This window comes from Equus caballus, chromosome 22, assembly GCF_041296265.1.
Source record: "Equus caballus isolate H_3958 breed thoroughbred chromosome 22, TB-T2T, whole genome shotgun sequence".
Classification (NCBI taxonomy): domain Eukaryota; kingdom Metazoa; phylum Chordata; class Mammalia; order Perissodactyla; family Equidae; genus Equus; species Equus caballus.
The window spans coordinates 49,121,791-49,134,747 of NC_091705.1; the positions used below are offsets into that span (position 1 = coordinate 49,121,791).

General features: G+C 53.3%; 2 protein-coding genes across 5 annotated transcripts in view; one reads left to right on the forward strand and one right to left on the reverse strand.

Annotated features, from left to right (window-relative positions):
* Nucleotides 1-1,274: 1,274 nt before the first annotated feature.
* On the reverse strand, nucleotides 1,275-10,095 carry PSMA7 (proteasome 20S subunit alpha 7). Its single transcript, XM_023626859.2, has 7 exons — nucleotides 9,821-10,095; nucleotides 7,008-7,134; nucleotides 6,197-6,321; nucleotides 5,417-5,539; nucleotides 2,748-2,867; nucleotides 1,949-2,011; nucleotides 1,275-1,498 (listed from the first exon to the last, which is right to left on the reverse strand). Exons 1-7 carry the CDS (start codon nucleotides 9,914-9,916, stop codon nucleotides 1,406-1,408), a joined length of 747 nt encoding a protein of 248 aa, XP_023482627.1. The 5' UTR covers nucleotides 9,917-10,095; the 3' UTR covers nucleotides 1,275-1,405.
* Nucleotides 10,096-10,289: 194 nt separating this feature from the next.
* The window catches only part of SS18L1 (SS18L1 subunit of BAF chromatin remodeling complex), a 32,805-nt gene continuing 30,137 nt past the window's right edge, over nucleotides 10,290-12,957 (forward strand). For 2 of the 4 annotated variants that reach the window (XM_070247486.1, XM_023626861.2), the window contains exon 1: nucleotides 10,353-10,485. Coding sequence is in view for 2 of the 4 variants with exons in the window: in XM_023626864.2 (XP_023482632.1) it covers nucleotides 10,417-10,485 (69 nt within the window). In the remaining 2 variants the exon portion in view is untranslated. Of the gene's footprint in view, nucleotides 10,486-12,957 lie in introns of all 4 variants that reach the window. The other 2 variants (XM_023626864.2, XM_023626860.2) reach the window with 2 other exon arrangements.

A 12,957-nucleotide genomic window follows, 5' to 3' on the forward strand; every position in this document is an offset into this window, starting at 1 on the left:
GACACTGCCACAGCATAGCTGACAAGTGGTGTAAGTCCATGCCTAGGATCCAAACCCATGACCCAGGGCTGCCGAAGTGGAGTGTGCCTAACTTAACCACCATGCTACGGGCCCGGCCTCTCCACATCACTTTTTAAAAGCAGTCTCAGAGGATAAGGCCCCTCCAGTCAGCTGTTGTCACTTCTCCCTTCACTCAGGCCCAGAGCAGGACTGGGCAGCAGGCAGTCAGCCTGTAATGCTCGGCCCAGCCATCAGTTTCAGAACCCCAACAAATTCCTGGTAACCTTCCATCTTTTTGCAACTAATGTCCTTGACCAAAAAAAACTCTTGCATAGTGTACACACTGGGTGCAGGTAGCCAGGGCAGACTCTAAACTCGTTAGGTAACTTAGCAAACGTATTTTCTGCTAGAGAATCTACTCCGGTCAGTCTACCACCTGTGACTAACCTTGCTTTGAAAGTTTTATGCTGACAACCATCCTTACAATTAGACATTTTATGCTGAGGTTAAAATATATCTGGGCCTCTTTACTCCTTTTTTAGAGGAAAAATGTCTATGTGCCATTAAACAAGAGCTCAGAGCAAGAGAGGCTGCAGACAGGCAGAGAACAGAGCCTGGAGTCCTGATAGTTGGCAGGAGCAGCCAGCCCGAGGACCCAAAACCCTTTGTAAAACTGTGCAGGGAAAGGGGGTGGTGAGGACTTTTCTGTAAAGACAAACCTTAGGACAGTGACTTAAACTGCGGCTGGCCTGGAAGCTAACAGCACTCTTTCTGGCTAAAACACAAGAGCGGGGGGAGTGGCCGCCACCAAGTCTTAACGTTTTCATGTATTCTACCTTAAGTCTTAATCTACTAAATCCAGGAATATAGCTGCTGTTCTGCAAAATTCTGAGTTCAGGGCTTAAACTGAGTGCTGTCTGTGCTTGTGTCCTTCACATCATGTTAGACGACTTGAATGGGTGGCTGAGGAGCGAAAGTCAGTCCATCTGTTTAGAACCCCTAAAGGAAAGAACCCGAGTTTATACACCCATTTTGAGTGCCTGTCCACTGCAGCCGTGCACAGCACCCGTCGCACTTCGCACACTGCTTGGACTTGAAAGTCCTTCCACAAACGCCAAGGGAGGACTCCCTCCTCAGTTTGTGGCTTCTTGTCCTAGAGCCTGGCAATGAGCAGCAGAACGGAAGGCTCACACCAAGGAGAGCACCAGAGACCAGAAGTGAGGGAAGTTCTAAAGAGCTATCGTAATTACACCTAAAAGACGCACACACTTAAAAAAGTTAAAAAATATGGTAGTTTATTGTAGGACACTTGGACAGTACGGATAATGGAATGGAAATGCCTACACGTCATTTTGAAAATCATCCATGATTTGAATTAAAAATCAATACAAGCAAGATTTCGTTATCATGATGCTTTCTTTTGTTTCTTCTTTTCGTTTTCCTCTTTTTCTTTTTCAATTTCAGCAACATATTTCTCAATTTCTTCAGGATTTAAAATCTACCAAAGAAAAAGAATTTATGGTTAGTCCCCAAGCCAAACAAGGTGCCCAGAGCACCAGCACCCCATGTGGGGAGGGGAGCTCTTGGACTCTGGCCAGACTGCACCTCAGAGCGGCCGCTACAGTAAACAAGGCCACGTGTGCCTGATCCAGTTAACAACAGCCAGAGCCTATTAAAAAGCAGATTATCAAATCACTAAGTTTTCATAGGCGATTATTAAAAAGCAGAAGCAAATCTGCAGTTGCTGACAGCCCTTCAGTGTGTCGGGAGCACGCGTGAGCACCATCTTTAGCCATGGAGACGACACTGGAATGCTTTCCTTTTGGCTCATTTGTGGAGAGCCTCCTTCCCAGTGCTGAACCACAGCAGAAGGCCCCTAAGCTTGTACTGCCCCTGCTGATCGGGGAACTCTCCACAGGTAAAGACAGCAAACAGACTTGGCGATTACCTTGAGGGGTTGATCTCGCCTCATGACAGCAAGTTCGATGTTTTTGCCGCCGGACTGAACCACCTTGGAGGGAAGAGGAGAACATTAGATGCCTCTCCCACCTCGGGACCAAACAGGTCTCCAAGCACCACTCACGACAGTGTGTGCACCCGAGCCCAGCACTGCCACACGAGGAGAGGGGGCGAGAAGTCCCAGCACCCAAAGCTTTTGTCCTAACTGCACGTCATGTGCAGTCATCTGGGACACCTGCACCCCCTGCCTGTCTCCTGGCAGTCAGACTTGGGCCGAATCGCTGGTCCTTCTTGCACAGTAGCCGTGCTCACAACTCTCCCCTTTCCCACCACTGAGCTCCAACCTCTGGACTCCGGCCTGGCCCCCCAACTACCCCCTCAGCCTCTGGGGCTTCACCTGCAAGCACCTCCGTGGTCTTGACAAAGCCCAAGCCCTCGCCACTCCCGAGCATTACTCCCAGTTTTCTTTCCATCTCCCTGACTCCAGCAGCAGCTCGAGCCGCAGCCAGGTTGAGTGGTGGCTGTGAGCTGTTTGCTCTTGGGCAGCCGCTTATGCCTCTTGGTGCCTTGACTGCCTCAGTCGTATAAGGGAGCTGACAAAGTGCCGAGCGGTGCCCAGCACAGCAAGCCCTCAGGTATCCCAGCATTACTGTTGGTGCCCTTGCTCCCTCCTTCCTTGTTGCCCACACATCAGTCACCCAGTTCTGTGCTGTCCATTTTGCCGAGCCCAAGAACCACCACTCAGATGTGACTTCACCATCTTGCCCAGATTTCAAATGCAAACTTACTTCCAGAAGGGCCTTGATAACCAGCTTAATGGTCAGATCGTCTGTTTCAATGGCTTCGTCAGTATAATTCTTCTCCAGAAATTCACGCACTGACTTGGCACCCCGGCCTATGGCATTGGCCTGAAACAGAAACGTGTGTTACACAGTGCAGGGCATGACGATCCAGAGCCAGCCTGAGAAGACAGCCACCCATGCAGGCCAGCCAGCCACTGCCCCAGCCGCTCTCCCATGTGCAGTAGCAAGAGGCAGTCTGGAGGGAAGTGGGCCTGGGCCCCAGCCCTGCTCAATGGCTTGCTTTCACAAAGGGCTACTTGGAGTTGGTGTGATTCTTACCAAGGATGGGATTCTACTTGTATTTCATTATTGAAAGACACACAGGTAGTTTTACTTTAGGCCGTGTATCCTTTTTTTTTTTTTATTGAGTTATTGATAGGTTACAATCTTGTGAAATTTCAGTTGTACATTAATGTTTGTCAGTCATGTTGTAGGTGCACCACTTCACCCTTTGTGCCCACCCCCCACCCCACCTTTCCCCTGGTATCCACTAAACTCTTCTTAGTCCATAATTTTAAATTCCTCATATGAGTGGAGTCATACACAGATTATCCTTCTCTCGCTGGCTTATTTCACTGAACATAATTCCCTCAAGGTCCATCCATGTTATTGCAAATGGAATGATTTTGTTGTTTTGCAGCTGAGTAGTATTCCATTGTATATATGTACCACATCTTCTTTATCCATTCGTCTGTTGCTGGACACTTAGGTTGCTTCCACGTCTTGGCTATTGTAAATAATGCTGCAGTGAACATTGGGGTGCATAGGACTTCTGGGATTGCTGACTTCAAGCTCTTTGGATAAATACCCAGTAGTGGGATGGCTGGATCGTATGGTAGTTCTATTATTAATTTTTTGAGGAATCTCCATACTGTTTTCCATAGTGGCTGCACCAGTTTGCATTCCCACCAGCAGTGTATGAGGGTTCTTTTTTCTTCATAACCTCTCCAACATTTGTTGCTATTAGTTTTAGATATTTTTGTCATTCTAACGGGTGTAAGGTGATATCTTAGTGTAGTTTTGATTTGCATTTCCCTGATGATCAGGGATGATGAGCATCTTTTCATGTGCCTATTGGCCATCAGTATATCTTCTTTGGAGAAATGTCTGTTCATGTCTCCTGCCCGTTTTTTGATTGGGTTGTTTGATGTTTTGTTGTTGAGTTGCGAGAGTTCTTTATATATTATGGATATTAAGCCTTTGTCAGATATATGACTTGCAAATATTTTTTCCCAGTTAGTGGGTTGTTTTTTTGTTTCAATCCTGTTTTCATTTGCCTTGAAGAAGCTCTTTAATGTGATGAAGTCCCATTTGTTTATTCTTTCTATTGTTTCCCTTCTCTGAGAAGGCACGGTGTCCGAAAAGATCCTTTTAATACTGATGTCAAAGAGTGTACTGCCTATGTTTTCTTCCATGGTTTCAGGTCTCACCTTTAGGTCTTTAATCCATTTTGAGTTTATTCTGGTGAATGGTGAAAAAGAATGGTCAATTTTCATTGTTTTACATGTGGCTTTCCAGTTTTCCCAGCACCATTTGTTGAAAAGACTTTCTTTTCTCCATTGTATGCCCTCAGCTCCTTTGTCAAAGATAAGCTGTCCACAGATGTGTGGTTTTATTTCTGGGCTTTCAATTCTGTTCCATTGATCTGTGCATCTGTTTTTGTACCAGTACCATGCTGTTTTGATTACTGTAGCTTTGTAGTATGTTTTGAAGTCAGGGATTGTGATGCCTCCCGTTTTGTTCTTTTTTCTCAGGATTGCTTTAGAAATTCGGGGTCTTTTGTTGCCCCATACGAATTTTAGGGTTCTTTGTTCTAATTCTGTAAAGAATGTCATTGGGATTCTGATTGGGATGGCGTTGAATCTGTAGATTGCTTTAGGTAGAACGGACATTTTAACTATGTTTATTCTTCCAATCCATGTACATGGAATGTCTTTCCATCTTCTTATGTTGTCATCCAATTCTCTCAGAAAGGCCTTGTAATTTTCATTATATTGGTCCTTCACTTCCTTAGTTAAATTTGTTGCGATTGTGAATGGTATTGTATTCTTGAGTTCTTTTTCTGTTGGTTCATTACTGGAGTATAGAAATGCTACTGATTTATGCAAATTGATTTTATACCCTGCAACTTTGCTGTAGTTGTTGATTACTTCTAACAGTTTTCCAATGGATTCTTTGGGGTTTTCTATATCTAAGATCATGTCGTCTGCAAACAGCGAGAGTTTCACTTCTTCCCTCCCTATTTGGATTCCTTTTATTCCTTTTTCTGGCCTGATTGCTCTGGCCAGGACCTCCAGTACTATGTTAAATAAGAGTGGTGATAGAGGGCATCCTTGTCTCGTTCCTGTTTTCAGGGGGATGGGGTTCAGTTTTTGTCCATTGAGTATGATGTTGGCTATGGGTTTGTCGTATATGTAGGCCGTGTATTCTTACACCTCACTGTCCTTTGACTTTCTCCCAAACAGCAATGTTTAATGACTTCTTTGTGTCCATGTCAGCAGGAGCGTTGTGGAAGAAACAGGTGGTGTGTGTGTGCACGTGCATCTATAAGACTAGGCCCCAGTTCCTCCCAGTGGCCTCTAAAGCCCCAAGCCCCTCTGTTTTGTCAGACTCACCTTCCAAGCATGGTATGTGCCCGAGGGATCAGTCTGATAGAGTCTGGGGGTGCCATCAAAGTCAAAACCCACAATGAGGGCGGAGATGCCAAACGGCCTGCGCCCATTGCTCTGCGTGTAGCGCTGGCGGAAAAAGAAACACGTTAACACTGTCTTCGTAGCCCCAAAGGCCCCACAGAACCCACACTAAGTTACATCCATGTGACATTCTGAGCTCTGCTTTGAGTGGATGGATGAAAAGAAACTACTAAGACCACTCGCAGTTATTTTCAATTCAAATGATAAATGAAATCAGCCAATAGTTTTCAGCATTCCTCCTTTCTTTTCTGTATTTTCATTCTTGGAAAAAGACACTCCTATGACCAGAATTGCACCATGGAGCCCAAGTGAGGCTATGTGGAATTATTTTGATGACATATACACATTCTGGCTACAGTTGGGTTTAAAGACAACTAGCATCTCACTGGGGGACGGGGTTCAGCCCCCTTTCAACTGCTTGGTGGTGGCAAGATAAAAACTCTATCATTGCCCTCTAGAAACAGGAATTTGGACTGCGCCATGTCACCAAATGAGAACAGAACAATGCCGCCAAAATGGACAAGCTATAGTAAATTATACACGTCCAAGTAAGGATGGGACCGTGCACGGAACAGGTGCAGTTTTCTGAGTCCCCTAGTGACGCGGGCTAACATCCACGCGCAGTACCGTAGTAGGACACCTTCCGTGACAAAGCAGTGACTGCTCCTAGCAAGAGGTGGTCACGGGCAGGTGGGCACCCACCTGCTTCAGACTGGCAATGTAGCGGGTGATGTACTCCACGGTGACTGGGTCCTCCACAGTCAGCCGGTGGCTCTGGCACTCCACCCGGGCCCTGTTGATGACTATCCTCGCGTCGGCAGTGAGGCCTGCAACAATGGCAAAGAGGATCCCACCTGAGCCACACCTCATCCAGTCTAATCGCAGACAGCAGTACCCTTTGGCAAAGATTCCAAAACCAGTCCTGTGAAACCCAGCACTGAGGTCATTCTGAGTGACAACGGGGGAACGATCAGCTTCTGTGAGCTTCTCAGAGAAAGCTGGGTGTACAAGGAACAGCGTGTGTTGGACCGTATTTAAACACACTAATCCTTTGACAACGCAAGTGAATCTCCAGTTTAGGTGAAATGGGATCTTCCTAAACTGGACCTACCGAGGGAGGCAGCAGGTAAACCACGCGAGTGCTGAAGACACTGCACGCCCTGACAGCAGGCGCTGTCCAGCTCCCTCCACACCCTGGGCACAGTTAGCTGCTGAGAGCCGTACCCTTCTCTGGACTGACTACAGCCAGAGGCAACAACACAGCCCCCTCAACCTGGGGGTGTCTATTCATTTAGCCCCTGTGCTAATGATAGCACATGGGGAGCCACCTGGGGAGGAGAGACCCTCCCCACCAAACCATTGCCAAACCTTTTCTTAAAGGCCCCAATCTCTTCTTTTAAATGATTTCAGCTCACCCAGTTCACATGTCTCTCAATAACCCACCCATTAGGCTAACCTCCAAAGCTCAGGTCTTTGCCGAGCCACGGAGGGACAGCACCGGCCCCAGGCTCACCTGCGAATGCCATGCACACATTGTCATCCAGAGCACAGATCTTCCGCACGGTTCTTTCATCCTGCAGTTTGGCCACTGACTTCTTCTCCACACCAAGAACAACAATGTCTTTTCCTCGAACGCCAACCTTCAATAAAAATCAACAGCACTTAAAAAAGTGACATTAGGGGCCGGCCCAGTGGCGCAGCGGTTAAGTGCATACATTCCGCTTCAGCGGCCCGGGGTTCACCGGTTTGGACCCCAGGTGCTGACATGGTACCGCTTGGCAAGCCATGCTGTGGCAGGCGTCCCACATATAAAGTAGAGGAAGATAAGCATGGATGTTAGCTCAGGGCCAGTCTTCCTCAGCAAAAAGAGGAGGACTGGCAGCAGATGTTAGCTCAGGCCTAATATTCCTCAAAAAAAAAAAAGTGGCATTAGGGGCCAGCACAGTGGCGTAGTGGTTAATTTCACACCCTCCACTTCGGCCACAGAGGGTTCATGGGTTCAGATCCAGGGTGTGGACCTACGCACTGCTCATCAAGCCATGCTGTGGCCACATCTCACATATAAAACAGAGGAAGACTGGTATAGATGTTAGCTCAGCAACAATCTTCCTCAGGGCCAATCTTTCTCACCCCCCCCAGAGGGGTGCTCACCAGTCACAGAGCACTAAGAGCAGACATGAATACCCTAGGGATAGCAGTCCCCACACATCCCTCCCCCCACTCCTCAGACCACTGCTGTGGGCACCACACCCTGCAAACCATGGGTATTGACAGCAGAGCTAGCTCAGGTATCGTGACCTAGGTGCCTAGTCATGTGGCTTAAAATACTGATAGGTAGTTCCAATTATAATACAACTAAAAATTAACTACCATATAGTAAACGTGTATATGTATATTTATCAATCCAACCCAGTAAATCCAAGAGTCCAATGGATGGCGCCTTTAAGCCTGAGAGCCCAACATTCAAGCAGCGTTTCTGTAGTGGTGAAATTACACTACACCCTGCCCCGCTCTCTCCTGCACTATCGCACACCAGTGTGCACAGCTGTGGAGAAGGCCTGATTTGCCACCAGGTGGACAACTGTGTCAAGTATTACAGGTGTGAACTGCTCTCTGTTTATGGCTGACACCGTAGAGGCCCGAGGGATGTATTAGAAACAGGGAAAAATCACTAATGGCCAGTGAACTCCACAATCACGGCGGGAGCAGACAAATGGGACAATCGTTTGGAAAACCAACATCCCCTCTTTGTCTACAGCAGTTTCTCAGCCTCAGCACGGTGGCCACTCGGGCCTGCGAATTCTTTGATTAGAGTCAAAGAGGGCTGTGCCAAGCACTGTAAGGCGTTTAACGTCACCCCGGCCTCCAGCCCCAGCTGCCAGTAGTGCCTCTCCCCCATCCTGGACAAGGAAACATGTCTGCACACGTTGCCAACTGCCCCCTGGGGTGCACAATCACCCGGGGTTAAGAAGCGCTGGTCTGCAGTGTTTCAGATTTCAAGGAGCTTTCTCATATGCTGTCATACGTCATCTTCAAAATTCCCCGAGGGAAAGGCAGCCAGGCCCAGGGGTGCAAGGCAAAGCCAGCCACCCGGGCTGTCCCACGGTAGTCCTGCGGGTGGGAGGAGGGGGGCCAACGACCCTTCCAGTCTCTTTAAGCTGAGTTAGGGCACACGATGGATTTGGGGCCTTCGTTTCAAAACAGATCAAGAAAATGAGAAACAGTTCAAAATTCACAGAATCTTGTGTGCCTTCTCTCTGCCTGTCATACCTCTGAAATACCAGAAGATAAAAATTAAAACTATCGTACAGTGTGACCAACAAGCAAACTGACAGTGTCTCAAAGACACCATGAATTTAAATTTCAACCGGTGGTCGAAATGAGAGGTACAGGCGCCCAGGCAAGGGGACGATGGGACGGCGCACTGCCCAACGCAGTGGAGCGCTCAGAGCAGCGAGGCCCAGGAGGGAGCCCGTCAGCAGCCGCCCGCCCTGGGAGCGGCAGGCCGACACCGAGAACCTGCCCCGCTTTGTTCTCGAAGCCCACCTGACCTCGAGGACAGCCGCTCTCCCTGGTGGGGGACGGCCCCTAACCCGGAGCTGTCCGGGCGCAGTTCACCTAAGTCACGTGCTTGCTTAACATTCGCAGCCAGAGCAGCCAGCCGGGCCGCCCGGCGCCGCGCCCGCACCTCCGTTCGCCCGGGGCGCCTGAGCGCGGCCGCACCGAGCTCCCGGGGCCGGGGCAAAGGTGGCCCGCCAAGATGGCCGTCATCCCGGGCGCTCACACGCTCCGGAGACGCTGAAAGAAAGGAAGCTGGCTCTCTGATGCACCGCGGACGCAGGCCTCGCTGGTCTTCAAAGCACCCGGCACGAATCACCAGCAAACAGAGCCCACGCTCGCCCTGCGCGAAAACCCGTGTGACGAGCGCAAGCAGGCGCCAACACCCGTTCCCAAACGAGCCCGCTCCCTGTCTCCTCTAGGAACACCAACGCCCCGACCTCTCTGCGCTCAACTGGCGCCCCGGGGCGAACCCCGAAAGGCCAATCCAAGCAAAGCCGCCCCACAGCCCGGAGGAGGCCGTCCGCGCAGCCACTCGGGGGAAGCTCGCCGGCAAGGCGCACCCGGGCCCAGCCCGCCGGGAGCGAGGGCCACGCCAAGCCCCCCGACACCCCACTCTGTCCACAGCCGCGCCCACGACCGCTCAGGCCGTGCCCCGCGTCCCGGCCTCCCCCAGCTGAGACCCCGGCCGCCCCAGCCAGGCCCCCGGCAGGCCCGCTTCCGCCAGCCTCCGCGGGGGCGCGCAGGCCGGGCCGGCGGGCCGCTCACCGCGGTCGAGCCCTTCTTCACGGCCTCCTGCGCGTACTCCACTTGAAAGAGGTGGCCGTCGGGCGAGAAGACGGTGATGGCGCGGTCGTAGCTCATGCCGGCGGAGCGAGCGGCGCGGCGCGGCCGGACCGGGAAAAGCGCACACTCACCGCCGGCGCGGCCCGCGATTCACGACGCCGCTGCGCCCGCGCCGCGCGCCCGCCCGTCCCCGGCGCCGCCAATTGCGCCGCTGGCGTATGGCGGCGTCGGCGCGTCAGGCGGCGTCGGGCGGACGTGCGCGCGCCGGGGCGGGGCTAGGCCGAACCAACGGCGGCCGGACGCGGGGGGGAGGCGCGGCGGCGGCGGGCCGGGCGCGGGGCGCGGGGCGGCCGCTCGGGGGCGCCGCGCGAGGCTGCTCCTGGGGGGCGGGGGTCGCGCGGCGCAGCGGCGCGGCGGGACCGGGGGCGGCGTGTCGGCGGAGGGGCGGACGAGCCCACGGCGCGGCACCCCCCGCGCCCCCCGCCCCCCAGCGACTGCGGAGAATGAGCACCTCGGGCCGCGGAGCGCAGCCGGAGAAGGAACCCCGATGATCTCGGGCTGAGCCCGGGCCCGTGACCATGTCGGTGGCCTTCGCGTCCGCACGGCCGAGAGGCAAAGGGGAGGTCACACAGCAAACCATCCAGAAGGTGGGCCGGGGGCGCGGGCCGGGGCCGGGGGCCGCGTGGTGCGGGCGGGCGCGCGGGGCCGGGGCGCGGGCAGCCGGCGGGCGCGGGACGCGAACAAAGCCGGGGCGCCGCCGCCGACCGCGACCCCGGCGGGGCCCCGCGCGCGCTCTGCGGCCAGCCTGCGCCAGCTTGGTCGGGGGCGCGCGGGGGCCGCGGGCAGGGGCGCAGGGCGGCGGGGCCGGACGCCCGCGGGATGGTGTCCGAGAGGTGGTGTCCGCCGGGTGGTGTCCACGGGGTGGTGTTTGCTGAGTGGTGTCCGCGGGATGGTGCCCGAGCCGTGGTGTCCGCGGGGCCAGGCAGAGAACAGTCCCGGGCCGTGCCGGGCGCATTGGGGACCCACAGCCTTTGAGGCCGGGGGCGGCGGGATCAGGTGGCTGCGGGGACCCGCCTGGTTGGCGAAGGCGAAGGCGGTGGCGCAGCGCGGCGGGCGGCCCCTGGCCCCTGTGTGCAGCGCGGCGAGTGGAGGGAGCGCCGGGCGCACGGAGCGCCCGGGCCCTGGCTCAGCAGCCGGCCACGCCTGTCGCCTTGCTAAGGTGCTGGCACTCTAAGGCACCAAAGGGCGCGTCCCAAGTGTGGGACGGCGTTCCAGCAGCCCTGCAGCCCTTTAGGGAGCGCGCACCCCCTCGGGCTTGACCTGCTGGCCAAGCTTCCAGGCTCTTGTGCGCGAGCGAAGTTGCTTTTCCGCGTGACACCGGGCGGCCGCCTCCTCACCTAGCAGCAACTTTACAGCTTCTCTTTCCAGCCTTTCCCCGAGTTCTCTAAGTTTGGCCTTGTGGTTTTCTAGAGATAACTTTTACTTGGGTTTGGGGACACCTTTAACAAAAGTCTTAAGTTTGGGAATTGAGATTTTAAGTTTCCTGTGGTTTCTCTTTAGAAGACAAGTTCAGAAGAAGATCAGTGTTAGCCCGTCCCGTTTGAATTTTCTCGACGTGTTTGATAGCTGCGGTGATTTCTTTTCTAACCTCCGGATTCCTGGGGGGCTTGCCCTGGTTCCTATGAGCCTGTTTCCCCAGGGGCGTTCACTGTGACGACCTGCCTTGTGCTCGGCTCCTGTCTGTTCCGAGACTGCCTTTGCTGTGGCTGGTTTTGACACATGAGGTGTCTCAGGAAACTCAACAGGAAAGAGATGATTTGAGGAGCAGCAGACGTAGAGACTTAAAAGTGGGACCTTTTTTTGTTTAGTAAACATCATGTGGTGCTTACTGCATACCAGGTTCTGTTCTAAGGGCTTTGCAGATGTTAACTCATTTAATTCCTCGTGGTAGTTACTGTCGTCCCCATTGTGTAGATAAGGAAACTGAGGCACAGGGAGGCTGAGTGCCTTGCTGGTAAGTGGTGGTACCTGGAGTTAACCCAGACATCAGCTCCAGAGTCTGCTGTAAGCATGACACCTGGTTTGGGGACACCGGGCTAGGCTGAGCGTCAGGCGCTTGGTTCAGAGGCATTGGTGGGCCGTCCGAGGGGTCTCTTGGCACCGGGCCCTTTGGAGCTTAGGTGTGATGAGCACATCACTGTTCCCGAAGCCGCCTTTGGCTTCACGGTTATCCAGTTATTTGCACTTTGCACCCAGCCCCTACTAAAGCTCCCCAAATGTTAGAACATTGCCCCCAAACATCAGATCAGAAAGAGGGAGACCTGCGGCCGGCACCCCAGGGCAGAACACTGGCCTGCTGACCCTTCACAGCCGGTCGGTCCTCAGTTTAGCTGTCATCTGGTTTGATCTGGTGGGGCCAGCACTCCATGGACACGTCCTACTGTTCTCACAGTGAATACGCGTACTGAGGGCTCTTTTACTGGCGGTTTGAGAAGGGCGCGAGCTGTGTTGCACAGCCTGTGCTCGTGCTCAGAGCGTTGAGAAAAGCCAGGGGTGCCTCAGAAGCCTGCTTGATAGTGAGAGCAGGAAAGGTACACTGAGTCCTTAGAGTGTATCTAGGTAGGAATTTGTCAGACAAACGCCTACTCAGCCTTCGAGCCTCCGCTCGGATGTGCCCTCCTTCGTGCTCTCGGTGGCCATGCGGTGAGCGTAGCACCTTGATGCATTGCTTGGGCTCCCAAGTTTGCATGCCACTGATTTATTCTTTGCTGTGTCTCCAGCCTGGCACAATGCTCGGCTCAGTTAGTGCCCAGTACATCCTGGGGCCTCTGTGATGCTGGGTCTGTCAGGGGCAGTGTTTGGGAGAGGCAGATGGGTTCATTTCCTGGGGCTGTCGTAACAGATTACCCCGAACTGGGTGTTTTAAAATAGCAGAAATTTATTTTCTCACAGTTCTGGAGGCCAGAAGTCCAAAATCAAGGTGCTGTCAGGTTGGATGCTTCCTGGGGTTGTGGGGGAGGGTGTGTTCTGTGCTTTCTCCGAGACTCTAGTGGTCTGGCAGTCCCTGGTGTTGCTTGTCTTTTAGACGCATCACCCCAGTCTCTGCCCCTGTCTTCGTG